At 30.1% G+C, this 17,488-nt stretch overlaps 2 protein-coding genes across 2 annotated transcripts in view; one reads left to right on the forward strand and one right to left on the reverse strand.

Moving 5' to 3' along the window:
* LOC148278076 (uncharacterized) overlaps positions 1-14,067 on the reverse strand; it is a 32,544-nt gene extending 18,477 nt beyond the window's left edge. Inside the window, exons 1-8 of the mRNA XM_088231911.1 lie at positions 13,392-14,067; positions 11,655-11,814; positions 10,219-10,348; positions 9,903-10,038; positions 7,343-7,504; positions 6,117-6,156; positions 284-467; positions 128-185 (exon numbers count right to left, since the gene is read on the reverse strand). Coding sequence (XP_088088037.1) covers positions 128-185; positions 284-467; positions 6,117-6,156; positions 7,343-7,504; positions 9,903-10,038; positions 10,219-10,348; positions 11,655-11,814; positions 13,392-13,523 — 1,002 coding nt within the window. The 5' untranslated portion in view covers positions 13,524-14,067. The remainder of the gene's footprint in view (positions 1-127; positions 186-283; positions 468-6,116; positions 6,157-7,342; positions 7,505-9,902; positions 10,039-10,218; positions 10,349-11,654; positions 11,815-13,391) is intronic.
* Hs3st-A (Heparan sulfate 3-O sulfotransferase-A) overlaps positions 1-17,488 on the forward strand; it is a 228,658-nt gene that overhangs the window by 156,761 nt on the left and 54,409 nt on the right. The window lies entirely within an intron of this gene.

Here is a 17,488-nt window from a genome sequence, read left to right on the forward strand (position 1 = left end):
GGCGTCTTATCTCCTCATTCCTTATTCGGTCTCTTAACATTTGTCTTTCCATAGACTACAGAGTGCACTTAATTTTGTGAACACTCGTAGCAGTGAGTAACCTGGTTTTAAGACCGTATGTTGTCACCGGCAGAACACGAGAGCTGTAGACTTTGGCCTTCAGATTATTTGGGATTTCCTTATTTCTGAAAATGTGTTTCAGCTTTCCAAACGCAGCCCAACTTATCCCGATTCGTCTAGACAGTTCTGCAGTTTGATTCAATTTTCCCAATTTGATTTGTACCCAAGGTAAATGTACTCGTGAACAGCACCAATAGTTTTACTTCCGATACGTTTATTGCTAGGTGTTGAACTCAATATCTTAATTTTGTCTATATTCATTTCCAGACCGATCTTTCTAGAGGCTTCGTATAATTCTTTTATTTTAGATTCCAGTTCATTTACCTCTTCACTTATTACTGTACTGTCTGCAAAACGGAGGTGATTTAGATACTTGCCATCTATTTTTATGACTTTGTTATTCCAATTTAGCATCTTGAAAACGTCGTCTAAGGCTTATGTTAAAAGTTTTGAAGATATCGTGTCACCTTGTCTTACACCCATTTTTTCTTGATTATAACTATATATAAAATGACATCAAAATACCTTATACTAAAAAAATCATAACAAATATTTATACTATCACTATCATTATATATTATACGCCAAGTAAAAGAGCGATGTAGGGCATTCCAATAACGAAATGTATAGTTAAATTATTATTACGCTAAATAAAGAGGTTCACAGCCAACTCCGGCGTAAATATCGTGGCGTTGGAAAGCAGTTTTTAATATTATATTATATGCCAGCTCCGCCTATTGGCAAAGTATTTTTTTTTTGGTTTTTACTTTTACCTTACTTTGCATGTTTTATTATTTTATTTCCGAGCTTATATGATAATGAAATATGTTCAATTTTTTCGAGGTTTAAATATTTTTTTTTTTTCAACTTAATTTTTGACCTTGTTATTTCAAAACCGTGTAAAACAAAGTTTTAGTACAATTGTGATGTCATTCTCCATTTTTTTTATTAAAATCATATTTTGTATTATTGTTATTATTTGCGTATATATCTACATATTTCGCTTTATTTATGTGCTTCGCTTATATATCTCGGTTATAACTTCGCTTCAGCTCAATGATTTATTAGTTTTTTAGTTCGATTTTGATCGAGTTTTTACTAAATACTTCCCCCGGGATCTGCAAACTCGTTCTTTTGGTTAGATGAATTTGATAGATCTTCAAGGGAATTGACTGAAATAATTTTCGTTAAAATAAAATCTAAGAACTTAAATAATATATGCAGGTATTAGAAGCAAACTTGAAAATTTCCATTGAAGAAGTTAGTGAGATATATGCAAATAACTTTGAAAACAGAAATGTAAGATTTCTAATAAATTATGCTTCACTAACTCAATGGAGGATGCTTAGTTTGCGGTGTCAAGTAGTATAATTAAAATCTGTTTTGGCAAGATTTTGAGACGGTTTTGAAATACGCTATTATTTAGGTAGGTAGGTAGATTTTTATGTATAGTTTATTTTGGCATCTATAAATATTTTTCCGTTTTTGGTGGAGATTTCTAAGTTTGCTTTTAATACCCTCATATCTTAATTTGAACTTAAGTTTTTTTATCAAATTTAAGATACAAAAATAATTTATGTATTTTTTTTTATATATCACTCATTAAGTTCAAGGTACCTGGCCGAATGACTCGTCAAGTACCTCCGTTTAGTTGCAACAATTCGCGAATCGTATACTCGTATAATGCTATTCTGAATCGACTCCGTGTGCTCGGCAATAACTATTCCGACGTTGCTGATATTTTTCACTTAAAGTATAGCTTATATAAATCAATTCTATTTAATCATTTCAAAGATGATGAACGGTAATATACATTTTTTAGATTAAAGTGCTTTCTATGTTTACTTTTGTATAGGTACTATTGTGTACCATATTTACGTGTATACTTATTTTTTAAATTACTTTAATTCTCATTATTATATATTTTATTTTTTTTGATACAAAAGAATTTTATTGTTTATAATATACTTATATTTTGTACATTTTAAAGAAAAAGTGTACATGAATTATTTTCCTTTTCATATTTTATCTACACACATTGTTTAATTATTTTTTTATATCTAAATATGTTCTTCATACAAAATTGCTGTGTTATATATATAGTATTTATATAAAATAATACTTTTGTATACAATTTTCAGTTTTTCACATTATATTAAAATGTTTATAATATTTTTAATGTGTATCTTTTTAAGGTAAAAGGCACTGTGTGCCGTGTATATATTAATAAATAAATAAATAAATATTTCTAAATGAAGGATATAAAAAAACATTTTTCATTTAATTATTGTGGTAGGTAAAATAAGTATTGTGATTTAAATATTTTTTGTTATATTTGGCAAAACAATTCGTTAAATTACATATATTAGAAAACAAAAACTTGGCACGTATAGATACTGTTTAATAATGTAACTTCCATTATTTATAATCAATATATTATAATTGAGGCTTATTTAAGCAAAATATGGCTTTTTTTAATAATACGAGATATATATCAAGTATTTTATTCTATATGGACGTATGTGACGTTATAGACATACAAAAATTATAATTTAAAAACTTTAAATTATTGGTTACGTAGTTACTTTTAAAAATCAAATATAAAATTCATATGGTTCATACAAAGAAGAAGAAATTTATTTATTTCAGTTCTGTGAGCACAAATCAATCTTTGTCTCCATGTATATCTACTTATAATATTATTGAATAAATCAACTGATCTAAAAATATATATAAAAATGGAAAAGTGATTTCAATCTTTGTCTTGGAGGTAAAATAATTCAACCAGATGAACCTCATCTACATCGTTAAAGGTTTCAGCCTTTTAGCCCCACAAAAGTCATCATATAAATCAATTAAAGAAATATAGATGTTTAAACGAACACCGAATGTGAATATTTCACTTTGTGTAAAGTATTTACGTTAACTAGCTAATAACAAATCATAAGGTCCGTAAGTGCCTAAATTTCCGTATCCATAATCAAATTATATTTCATTTATTTATATAGATTAGTATTATCCTTATAATGATGGTGTTTTTTTTTCTGATAATGAATTTAGACATCTTGTCGTCGGCCGATATTTCCCTTAAACATTCCCTTGTATTCATCATCATAATTCCCTCTTATACCTTTTTGTGCATTGAACACTGCAGTGTTGCACCAATCGCCGCATATCTTGATCTTTTTTTAAAATCAAAGTATTATGATCACTCACGATTCAGATGCCATTTCAGGGACTATGAAACATTATAGTGTAAATGCGGATTTTTAAATTGATATGTCATATTTACCGCACCGGGAATCGAACCCGAGACCTCTTACATAGCAGACAAATGCACTGATTTCATTGTATTGAAAAAAAACGTCTTTAAATTTTATTGGTTGGTTTGAGAAATTGCCAATCGGCAAAGGGCCCGCCAAGTTATTAAACTGTTTTACAAAAAATAAAAATATACATACTCGTACTAATCATTTCTAATAAGACCTAGGTGTAGTGTGTTCTCAATAAATAAAAAAGCCTAAAGTTTTATGTAGAAATTAATCATTTTCTCAAGGAAGAACTATTTTTATTGAAGCTTTTTTGGAATCAGAGATCTTAAATAGTATGACATTGCCTAAACTATACATTCTAACTTAATAACTTATTTACTATTTATTACTTTCCAATAAATTTTACGCCGTGTAATTATTTGGCTTTTTGTTCCAAATAGAACAAGATTTCTAATCAAACTTTATTACGGCGTAATACTAAAAACAAAAGCTTTTAAAATAATTGCAAAGTTAGAAAACGCGAGCTGGTTGTAAAATACTTAGAATAAAGGAACACGGAGTGAATCACATAGACAAAAATATAATTCCGTTTACGAGACGTATTTTTCTTTGATATTATTCAAATGTTGTCATGACGATTTGCCGCTATGAATAATTTCTGACAAATATTTATTTCACGAGTAAATTAAGAAAGAGCGTCCTAAAAACAGAGACAAATTGAATTTTTAGAAGGGTCCTGTAAAATGTTAGGGTAGGTATTTGTAATTGAAATGGATACGGTTTTTAAATCAAAATTTTGCAGAAAAACTTCTGCTTTCCAAAAAGTGTACAAATATTGAACAAGAGCATTCAAATTCATTGTATTATTTACGTTCAATTAAATGCCAACCTGTCTTAGAAATGGCACTACCGAGAGAAACAAGGGTAAAAAAGAAGAGTTGCTATTTGATCTGGAGTTTATTCATTAATGAAAACAAATTATGCCTATTAGATAGGAGTTCGAACTGCCAGTAGGGTCGCAGTGAGTCACATCTGGCTGAAGGATGTGGTTTTATAAAATTCTGCGAACACCCTGTTGCATTCCACTGGCAGCACTACTATAAACTCTAACTCGTTAGCTTCCACGTCGCAAACCCTAGCTGATGGGTTCACACTCATAACAGTGTGATCGCAACAAATAACGAAAGGATGAAAGGTGAGTTTCTGGCACCTTAAAACCAAAACCCATAGAATTAAGAATAGTCCAGAAGGAGCGTAGAATCATATTTGAATACATCGGACTGTGTCCAATAATTCCCCCACTTTGCCTTACTTTCGCCGCGCGCATTCGTGATGCCGTCGTGTAATGTTGCACGAGGGGGAAAAATATAATTATACCACAAATGTAAGGTAAAAAAAAACCAATCTGTTAATTTCTCTAAAATTTTATTGTGCACGCGGAAACATTGATTGACACAACAGAGTAGATAAGAAAAGGGTCATTTAATAAGAGTAATTTAATTAATGAACTTTGAACTTAAAATATAAAACAAATTTTATTTTACATAAAACGGATATTTTTATATCATGTGAAATAATATTTGATATTTTAAAGATAATTTCGGTCAAATGTCTACGATACTGTTGTTTAATCTGAAATCCAATTTTTATTAGTTCTCTCATTAGATGAGTAAAGTAGGGTAAAAAAATTTACTACCCTAGCAACACTAACGAAATGTTCATTTTGTTTCTTCGACAATCTGACAGATGGAAAAAATTTTTTTTTTTTGAGTAATGCATTTGTTACATACACATTTATTTACTAATTACATATGAAATGTGATTGCATCCTGTTTCTTTAAGATCTTAGCAGTATTTCTACACTTCAAAAGGACACAACACGGCATAGTTGAATTCAAATCAGGAGTTGCGTACTGAGCGACATCTACAAAAAAACTAATAGATCAAAACGTAAAGCTACTCTTTTATGAGTAGTTTAGTCGCCTTCTGTTTGATGTGCGTATGCGGTTTCTGGACTATTCTTAATTCTATGCCAAAACCAAACAGCTGAGGAAAAGTAACCGCGACAGACAAATCCACCAGAGAAGGCAACGGGAAACCACTCTGGTCATCTTTTCCTAGGAATCACCATGGCGAGTACATCCAATGAGTAGTTGTCCTGGCTGCGGAATATAAAAGTACCGCAGGACAGAGATGCTTTCGACCTGAAAAGGCACCGCAAGAAGAAGAAGATACATTTGTTATTTTAGTTTTTATGGTTCTATTTTATTTTTCTTATTATTTCGTATTCGTGTTTTGTTTTGAAAATATTGATATATTTTCTCTAACAGGTTACCAATACTTAGTTCTAGATAAAAAATAGTGTATTTGTATGTTTTTACAAAAAAAATCTTCACCGATAAGTCATGTAATTGGCTTGTGAACCTTGGAATAATATATTTGTAATATATTTTGTTCATATTTATTAAAACACAAAAAAGGTTTTTTCTAGGTCGAATTATTCATTTGTATTGTTTTAAATACAACTGGGAATAAAATAACAAGAAATACTAGACTTATCAAAACTAATAAACAATAACAAACAAACTCACGCTGTTAATATGTGCCACATTCCTAGCGTTTTTTATTCGATATGTTTATTTGTACATTTGTTACAAAGCTTTTACTATGTTTTATACTTCACATTAATTAATTAAGGGATATTGATTTTTTACAATCATTGGCTGTATTTCTGTCCTATTGCTTGAATAATCAATTCGTGGACCTAAAACGAAAAAAATATAAATGTACTATTATATACGACACGATACTTTTTAATTCTAAATACATAGATCATAAACGCAAAATACGATCTACCCACAAATGGCATACCCTACACATAAAATCAGAGATTTGAAAAAAGTAAGACAACCAATGAATTGTGATATTCAACCTTATAATTTTTAAAAGTTTATATTAGTTCTTGAGGCTATAAAATAATTTAACAAGTCATAAATACATATAGAACACTTCCGTTTAGTATAATATTAAATTATCTGTTTTCAAATATTTATTTAAAGCTCTCTTAATTAATATTCTTATAAAAAGAAATTGTTTGATTTCCTTACAGTGAATGTTTTATATTCTGCCTCAAAAAACCGATTTAACAAATTTAAAATAAATAAATCTGAAGGTTATTTTAATGATATAATATTAATTACATCTGCCAAAAACGACTAAATTGTGTGCCCTTGGAACATGATATTTTAGTTAAAAGTACCATTCAAATTTTATTTAACAATATTTTGTTAAACAATGTTTTTAGTATGTCCAAATGTTTGTAGACAGGCTATAATTCCTCCCTTAGGAGTTATTGAGATCGATTTTTTTTGCAACTGAAGAGGAGAATATAGAAGTCTATGCATTGACTGGGCTTATAACCTGTCATTGATTGGTTTAAGTGGCCACTTTACACACTGTGTAACATTCACCATTTTGCCTTTATTTAAACATCCACTTTCTCTCAACTTTTCCATATGTTGACTTTTGTGAAGTAAAAGAGCTGAAACCTTTTTCATCTGAGTGAGATTCATCCGGCTGAACCAATTCACCTACTAGGCAACGGTTGAAAACATTTTTTAAATTTTTATATTCTTATATAACCAGTAAGTTCAATTAACATTGTTTTTGAGCATGTCCAAATGCTTGTATACAGGCTGGATTTCCTCCCTAGGGAGCTATTGAGATCCAAATTTTCTGCAACAGAAAGGAAAAAAAATTATGAAAAGGAAATATTGAAGTCTAGGCATTTACAGGGCTTACAACCTGTCATTGGCTGGTTTAAGTGGCCATTTTAATGCTTACACCTGTAAATGCCAAGGCCTCCATATTCCCTTCTCAATGTTTTTTTCTCTGTTGTAACAGATTCACATTATTTGCAGAACTAACGAACCAACTATAGACATTGTTACCTGCACATTAGCGCGAGTACTGAGAGTATAAAGGACAGCATCGGTAACATCTTTAGCTTCTAAATGCGCTGGAGGGAGGTCTCCCTTGATGACTAGCTTTCCAGTTAATTGTGAATGGTAATTTCGGACCATATCAGTGTAAACGGATCCAGGACTTATGCTCTAAAAAATAAATTATTTTAATTTTCATTCATTTTTGCACCACTACGGGCCAGTAGGCCCAATTACAGTGGTGAATTACATCACAGAACACCCAGGCTTGAGAAAAAATCATTTTGATTTTTGTGTTCTCACCGGGAATCGAACCCGGAACCTTCCGAGCGTGAGTCAAGCGTCTTGACCACTACACCACGGAGGCCGCCTTATTATATCTTATTAGAAATTCTTAACAAAAAACAAACATTAAGAAATACGTGAATTCCAATTAAGTCAATTATATTGTAAAGGTTCGTCTTCTTTTCCTCTACTTTATGAAATAAAATGTATAAAATGTATTCCAATATTTATTAAAGTTATCCTAATACCAAAGTAAATGAAAAGATTATATTCCCGAGTAGTAAGAAGACATACATATCATAAACACAGTTTTCGATTTTTATTTTTAATAAATTATTCTAACGTATGAAGCCGAAAAAGTTAAAATATATAATATGCAACTATTATGGGGAACACGAAATCAAAATGACTCAAATTGACTTCAAAGACTGAAAAATGAAATATTAAAGTTAGTGTATGACCTCCCTTATCTAACAGCATCTGAAGAACTCTATAAACAAACTGAACAATTTAATATAACTGCACTTTACTTATTTATTTTAATTTATTTAATTTGGTACATTTTTAATAAATTAATATACCGGCATACTGAGAACTCTTTACAACTCCTCGGTGCGAATAAGACTCCCGACCCGACCGTGTTTCTCCAGGGTATGCTTGGCTACAACAGTTTAGGGACTAGAAATAATGTGTAACATTTTAATCGATTGTTGCGGGGTATTTTATTTCACTTATTTATTTTATTTTATTAATATAAACGGCAAATCTGCATTTTACAAACATTTTAATACTACATATTTGGCTTAATATTTTTTTATTTTTTTAAAAACATAAATTTCCTTATACCCAAGATAAAAAAAAATTAAACCTAAAAATTATACAAGATTTATATTAATAAAATTAACCTAAAAATTATACAGGGCTGCCAGACCTATTGGCCGGTTTAAGCGGGCACATAACACACTATGTAACATTCACCTTTCTGCCTTTGTTCGAACATTCATATTTTTTCCGTTTTTCCATTTGTTGATTTTTGTAAAATAATTCAACCAGATGAATCCCACCCACATTTATAAATATGTCAGCTCTTGAACTTCACGAAAATCAACAGATGGAAGAATGGAAAAATATGAATGTTCGAACATAGACAGAATGGCATACACATGTTAACGGACATGGACATGCCCTGAGCCGTCAAGAATGCTGACACTTAAATCATGCCCATACGCTCAGTCATACCCTACGCGTATTTAGTCGGTCTTTGCCAAGTGACTTTTAAAATCAAAATCAAAATGCCCGCTTGTGTCGTGGAAGCGTGTAAAAACCTGTTGGATAAACATTGTAAAAATGGATTGTTAAACTTTGCACAAATAAATATCTGTTCATGAGTGATCGACAAAGCTTAAAACGGTTAATATTCAAATATAAATATTATTTTTTGTAAACGTAAAACTGCGCCTAGCGGAGCAATTGCGAAGCTCTTTTTACTTACAGGGCTGGATTGATAGGAGCACATTTTTAAATTATAATAAATATTAGTCACTATTATTTTTGCATACCTCGAAATCCAGTGAAAAGATATAAATGGGTCGGAATTCTAAGATTATGGAATGAATCTGATTGGGACCCACCAAAAACTAATGTTGATTGTTATCGTTAAAATACATTCTTTTTATAGAAAAAATGAGCATCTTTTAATTTTCGGTAGTATATCGTTGAATGCAGCACTGGTGTAAATAAACAAACTCGATAACTATGGGAACATTTTTGTGTCACTACTTTTTTAAATATTTTAATCTATAGGGCTTGTCTATGCATCAATATATCAATGAACAATGGTTTATGTTACAGTGTGTAAATTGGGCACTTAGACCAGCCAATTGCACTGATTGACTTAATGGCATATTTTTACTTATATCTTTTTTTTTAAAGGAATAACCCGCTAAGCCTCTATTTCGAGGCTTGTCAGCAGGTGAAATATAAGGGATATGGAAGGAGGTAATGAAAAATACGCCACAACACCCAGACCAATTGAGAAAAAATCTGTCTTGTATTTTTTCCTTGCAACTGGCGGGAATCGAACCCGCGACGCCAGTTTCACAGTTGGCCGTCTAACCAACCACGCCATGGTGCCTGTCTAATTAAAATACATTTAAAATGACATTTTATACCTGAGAATTGTTCACTCTAATTGTTGTTTTGATATGTTTATTGTGTTTTATTCTATTGCCTTTATAAAGTATATAAAATAAATATTCATTAAGAAAATTAATAATACACATACCGTTATTTTAATATCGCTATTCAATCCTTGTAGTTCTACTCTTAAAGCCTCAGTCAATGCTGTAACCGCGTGTTTGGTTGCTGCGTACATCCCTACGGGAACATTATAGAACTTTGGCACGTAATGTCCCGAAATACTAAAAAAAAATTACCATTGAATAAATACAATAAAAAATTAACCCAGCGTAGGGCATTTTCATACATATAACATGTCATAACCACTGGCAATGCATAGACTTTTTTATTTTTTACGTTTACATTTCATACTGTATTTCAAATATAAAACATCTTAATTAATTGTATGATCTTAAGCTTACCTGTTAATATGAACAATATGTCCACTGTCCCCTCCTCTTTTACGCATTGTTTTTATAGCTTCTCTTGTTGCAATACTTAAAGCCATTATATTTGTATCCAGCATTGACTTCCAATCAGCTGCATTCCCGCCTAAAATTAAAATAATAATCTGAGTTTAATCTTAAAAATACTGTATTAATTAATTATAATAATATCTCGTGTAAGTTGAATTCGTTCTAATGTTTCTACAAAACATATAGTTTACCCTGAAGATAGCACCTGCAACGGTTTCCGAAACGTCAAAACGAATCTATATTACACGGTGTCATTAAAAAAAAGACGATACATCTTAGCAATATATATTTATTTTTTTGAAAGCCTCTTTTATCCGAGCCGCATATTCAAATACAGACCAACTTTTTTCAATAACTTTCAACTTTCGATTGTTGCGCGGTATTATTGACAACCCTGAAATTATGCGGAGCATTAGCTTTTATGTTCCTGACAGCCTTACCTTAGACAGCGTCAGCATAGACTGTTTCACATTCCAATATACAGGACTAACCTGCCAATGGTTATGCCTGTTGGAAGGACTATCTCTATGTTGAACAATATCACTTTAGACATTTACATTTTTCACGTCTCTGGGGGAGATTTTCGTTACAAGATTCTCTTACTTTTTTAACATATTATTCTTTGGATATTATGTATACTAATGTGTTTTTTTATTTAAATGTACCTAATTTTACCTCACTATTTTAATTTTTTCTATATGTATGAATTAAGATATTCCATTTTGTAATGTACATATATTTGAATAAATTAATAAACTGAAATAAATTGAAATTGAAATTGAAATAATACGTAATTTTTAAAGAATTATAAATCCCAATTGATTTTTTTGGCAATACTTTGTTTGGACTAAAATACAAATTATTTGATAAAATCGCTGTTCATTTTTTTATCTTTTACACTTTAGAAATTATGGTTAATTTTTAATAAACAGTAGGTCCCAAACTGATGATAAATCGTCGAAATTCATGAAACATGTATTATTCTTCCAATATCTCTTTGCTCAATGATAAAATTAAAAATTTTGGAAAAATATATTTAAAGCTTTAAATCATTTAATTTAGAAAGACTTCAGGATTTTACTCAAAAACAAGCAAATCGCTAAAAGCCTGCTGGCAAGCTAAAAAACTTTTCAATGTTATTTCAACTCCCAATTCAAACAATAAAAAATAGAGACGTACTTAAGGAAAGCAGTAATTACAACATAAACTCGTCGCTCCTTAATTTCGATATCCGAGCAAATCAACCTTAATTTTACTATATTATATTTGAAGGACTAAAATAGTTAGAAGTAAAAAATACAAATTTACAAAGATTTGATTTGATTTCGTGAATTCATTAAGCTCACGTTTTTTGATTAAATAATAACTTTTAGTTTACATACCAATAAGCGATGCAGGAAAAATAACTCCGGCATTATTCACCAATATATCAACTCCGCCTAAAGTACTCTCAACCCAATCAAAGGTATTTATAATGTCTTCTTCTTTGCTTAAGTCACATTCTTTTGGGTAAACTTTTCCTTCGCAAGAATCTGCAACTTCCTATAAAAACAAAAATTACATATGTTCAATATACTATTCTTCTCATTCTTTTTCCACATCCGCTTCTAAATTAAGCAAATGGTCACAACCAGACCCCTTCAGGAGGCCCTATCGCCAGCCTGCACTTTTGCCTCCTCCCAAGTCAATCCAGCGTCCTAAATTCCGTCGAATAAAGCTGAAAAATTGCTATCAACAACTTTCCGGGACTGCGGAAGCTCGCAGGTGTGAAGAAGAGGTGACAGAGGATTTTGACAAAATGGCAACAGTTATTTAACTAAATCCTTTTTTTTAACTTCAAACATTTTTTAATTTAAAAAAAAATTGTGGCAACTGGCCTCTATACAGTGTAGTTGAGTTCAAAGAATAAAAAAATAATGGAAAAGTCTTAGACATTCATTGTTCGTCAACGTGTAAAATCTAGATATATTTTTACTATTATTGAATCGTAACACTTCATTATAAATTATTGTGAAAATTAAACTTTTTCATTAGTAATGATGTAATAACTTATATTTACAACATTGAAATATTGCGTATTGTATCTTTTTCAACTTATTTTTAAATATACCTACACTTAAGATAATATTTAGCTTTATATAAATTATCCTTACACGTATAATATTCACCAGTCTGAAGATGCCCATTAGAGGGTGAAAGTGCTAATTGGTCATAATAAATAAGTGGAAGTGTATCATGTATTTTTTCAATTCCATCAAGAATTGTCAATAAATAATTTTTATGAATTTTTTTTTTACAAGTTTTACACAATTTTTATTATTTTACAAGAACACTACTACAGTTTCGGGAGAGCACTCTTCCCATCGACGGGTGGTATAGAACTAATATAGTAAACACAGAATATTGTTCACAATACGATGTCAGTAATTATGTATGTATTCGTATGTTCATTATTATATTTTTGTACCTTTTACATTATTTTTATATAACTTTTTTCTTTTCTTATTCTTCAAATTTAAATTCATCTTGTTTCTATTATTAATTGCTTTTTTTCGATACCGATTATGTACTTAATCAATATCTTACACCACTGTGGAAAATTTTTATGGACTGTTTTCACAATTTTCGTTCATATGTATTCTTATTTTCTGTATACAATATATGTAAAAACTGTTGTTTTTTTTCCAAAATAAAAAATAAATAAATAAACAATGTCATAGAATTTAAACAAATTAATCAGTGAAACTTTTGAAAGCAGGGGGGTTATTTTCCACTTATCTAAGGTGTTAGCATATATATGGATAGTTATGTTAAGTGCAGATATGAAAACATGATCAATGAGGGAAAAGACAAGTGGAAAATAATCCCCCTGCTTTAAAACCAATATTAATTGTTAGTTAACTATATTATTTTAAGTTTCACTGATTAATTTGTTTATTTTTTGTTTAAATTCTGTGACATTGTGAAAAATATTCTGTGTTAACTATATTAGTTTTATACCAACCGTCGATGGGAGGAGTGCTCTCCCAAAACTGTAGTAGTGTTCTTGTAAAGTAATAAAAATTGTGTAACATTGAGAGCAAAATTTTATTTACATAATAATTTATATTTTTACTAACCTGAAGTTTGTCTTTTCTCCTAGCCAAAGCGACTACCGTAATGCCCTCTTTAGATAGGGCCTGCACAATGTCAGCTCCTATGCCAGCACTCGCACCGGTTACAACAGCCACTTTTCCAGCCCACCTTTCCATCGCGATAGTTTAATTTCCAAGAAATAATTAACGCGTCTTTGTATTTTTGTTTGCAATTTACTACTGACGTAAGATAAACAAACTTCAACACTTATCATTTACTCATTATGATTTATATCTATGGAATATAAAGATTAAGAGATACGAGTAAATAGAGATTCCTTAGTTTGGAACTGATAATAAGTTACCATTATCGAAAAATACTGTACTTATACGATATGTTCATGATCTTTTTATAGAGTATTTTAAACTGTAAGCTCCATAATCAGTTATTTATGTCATATTAATGATGATTTCGAGGTTTTAGACCTACGTCGGACCGCTGTTAAACTTTCAGTTACATTTTAAAAAGTTATTATTTAAAAATACCTGTATTTTTTTGTTAAAACATCAACATAGTGTAGGGCAGCCTCCGTAGTGTAGTAGTCAAGACGCTTGACTCACGTACGGAAGGTTCCGGGTTCGATTCCCGGTGAGAACACCAAAATTACAATGTGGTTTTTCTCAAGCCTGGGTATTTTGTGATGTAACTCACCACTGTAATTGGGCCTTCTGGCCTGTTGTGGCGCAAAAATAAATCAAATCAAATCAAACATAGACCACATTATGATTTGTAAAATAGTTCATGACTACCATGTTCTTATTTTTAAAAAATATGTCTACTTTACTAAGTCATGCAAAACGTATTTTTTTATTAAAATTGCACACAATCTAGATATTTTTTGTTACATGGAAGATAAGATGATCAGTCTTGCTTTTTGTGTGCTAGTCCAGGAACATTGAATTATTAAAAAATATATCCACCTTTAAAACTAATATTTCACCTCCACCCTGCAAGGAATCGAAGTATGGACCTTAAAATGGGGTGGACTTTTCTCCACTCGATTTTTTTTTCAAAATTTTTGCCTGCTATCGAGTCAAAAACGCTCGTCCAGGGTTCTGGTTCATTTTAACTTTCAGAAGTGTATTTTTTATCCGTCCTGACACAGAATAAATTAATTTAACCACCGTCTTCCCCATAGAATTAAGAATAGTCCAGAAACCGCATACGCACATCAAACAGAAGGCGACTCAACTACTCATAAATGAGTAGGTTTACATCTTGATCAATTAGTTTCATTGTAGACATCGCTCAGTACGCAACTCCTGATTTAAATTCAACTATGCCGTATTGTGTCCTTATAAAATTTAGAAATACTGCTAGGATCTTAAAGAAACAGGATGCAATCACATTTCATCTGGAATTTGCAAATGAATGTGTATATAACAAATGCATTACTTTAAAATTGAATTATTTTTCCATCTGTCGGATTTTCAAAGAAACAAAATGGAAATTTCGTTAGTGTTGCCAGGGTAGAATTATTTTTTACCCTACTTTGCTCATCTAATAAAAAAAACTAATGAAAATTAGACCTCGGATTAAACAATGCCGTGGGAGACATTTAAACGGCAGTATCTTTAAAACATCAAATATTATTTAGCATGATATAAAAATATCCGTTTTATGTCAAATAAAATTTGTTTTATGTTTTAAGTTCAAAGTTCATTAATTATATTACTCTTATTAAATGACCCTTTACTTAACTACTCTGTTGTGTCAATCAATGTTTCCGCGTGCGCAATAAAATTTTAGAGAAATTAACAGATTACTTTTTTTTAACCTTACATTTGTGTTATGATTTTTTTTCCCATCAAGCAACATTACCCGGCGACTTCACGAATACGCGCGGCGAAAGTAAGCCGGAGTGGGGGAATTATTAGACACGGTCCGATGTATTCAAATATGATTCTACGCTCCTTCTGGACTATTCTTAATTCTATGGTCTTCCCATTAAAACAAAAAGTATTTTTATAATTACGTGTGTGCTTCATTAATTTTCTAATTAAAATTAAGAATTCTAAATAACGCTTTCTACCATTATATTCATATTTCCATAATAAAATATTACTTTACTGTCGTATAGTAATTAAAATATATATCTTGGTATTCGCTCTCAATCCATGACCTAATTATACTATCTTGATTATATGTAGGTAAATTTATGAATTTATCAATTAAATAATGTATTCTAAGTTGCACGTGTAATTTACCTAATAAATAACACGTGACTTTTATTGATTATTAATTTTCGTAGTGGAGCAACAAAATATTCAATTTGTTCTTTTGTTGTATACTCTGGATCAATAATATTGTGCCTTATCAGTTACCTCGGCATGATAAGAACAGTTGTTTGATGCTTCAAAACAATATGACAATAATTTCATAAATGGTCAAATTAATATGGTATCAATACTGATTTACCTTTGAATTTTTATTCTATCTAGATTTATCTGTTTGTTCCTAATATCAAACTTGATTAAATATATAATGTGTACCTATTTTTAACTAGTTTTTCATGAAAATTGAGTTTCTAATCCGAAAATTTATTGGATATTCCAAATTTGAAAATCAAAATTAAACGATCTTAATTGTTGATATTTTAATTTAAAAAGGGTTTTGTAATTTTACTGTAACAATTAATTTTTATTGTACAATTAGCGAGTGGATTATGATCATAATAAATTACTTAACAGCGGGTTTTCCAATTTTTCCAGCAACGGAACGCTTTGAAAATCAAAAATTTTAACGAAACACTTTTTTATTTTCACTATTATGAAAAAAAATTTAAAAATTAAGAATAAAAAATGTTATTAAAACATTTATTACGTATTAAGTAATTATAAAAGTTTACATCAAAATATAAGTGAATAAAACTGTCGATGTCTTGAACGATTTTGAGTTCCTGAATCACAAATCTGTTTGATAGTAGATAAATAATATTTGGTCTGTTCAAAACCGTTTTCTAAAAAAAGTCACATGGTTACTCGAATTGCAAGTAGGTAATTATTTATATTTTTAATAAGAGCAATCTCTCGATCTGTCTTCGTTGTAAAAGCGTAGAAATGAGATGGACCTTACATGAATTTTTAAAATACCTAATGCTATAAGTGATGCTATACCTCTGTTGCGATCAATTTTTTTTCATGTTCCCAACCGTGTCCTATGAAATCAAAATTTACTATTTATCAAATCTTCTAAGTGCAACTTTTGTTTTTATGCCTCAATATCCAGAATGTGTAGATTAGTCGATTCGTCGCACAACGGGGAACTCTTTGGGATAGATCTTCCGGCTTTTCGTAAATCTCTTTGTGGGAAAAATATGGATTGGTATGGTTTAGCTCGAAGTCTTATATGTTTATGAATTTATTGTATACCATTATTTTATTTCCCTTATTTTTTATAGCTACATAGTTTTTTATTATTTTTATTCAGTTTCTTGTACATATATTTTTTCATATAACTCTTGTAATCGGCTTATGCCGTATATACATAAAATAAACAAATACATATCAGGTGAGTTGAATTCTTACATATATGTATATGTTGTAACACCAAGCTTGTTTCTGCGCTTTGACTTTGTTTCAGCATAATAAGAAAATTCCACACTAAAAAAATAGTTGTTAAAAATGATAAAAAAACAATGAAATGTTATTTTGATAAATTAATACTCTTTTTACAAACATCGTTGTGAATTCATTTCATCTTTGTAGTTTTTGTTTAAAATCAGTCACTGATTAAATCAATTAGATTTAATGATCACTTGCGCTTAAGCCTACTTTATCTGTCACGGAAAATAGATTTCTAACTCAGGAATCGTCCTAACAAGTTTTAAAAAATATTGCGAAATAATTGTTTTTAGTGGCATTTTTTTTGCGGAAATCCTTTTTAGGCTCCATAGAACACTGGCGTTCCTTGAAACATAGTTTGGAAAACCGTGCTTTAGAAGATGTTTTTATGACTGAAAACACGATTTATTAATATTTTTTTTTTTCGAATTATAAACAATGATTAATAATAAAAATAATGTTACCTCACTGGGTCAACCTGTGCCGAGGACACTTAACAATACGCTTTTTTAAATATT

This window comes from Micrasema longulum, unplaced genomic scaffold, assembly GCF_059751315.1.
Source record: "Micrasema longulum isolate JH-2025_06_02 unplaced genomic scaffold, ASM5975131v1 h1tg000931l, whole genome shotgun sequence".
Taxonomy (NCBI): domain Eukaryota; kingdom Metazoa; phylum Arthropoda; class Insecta; order Trichoptera; family Brachycentridae; genus Micrasema; species Micrasema longulum.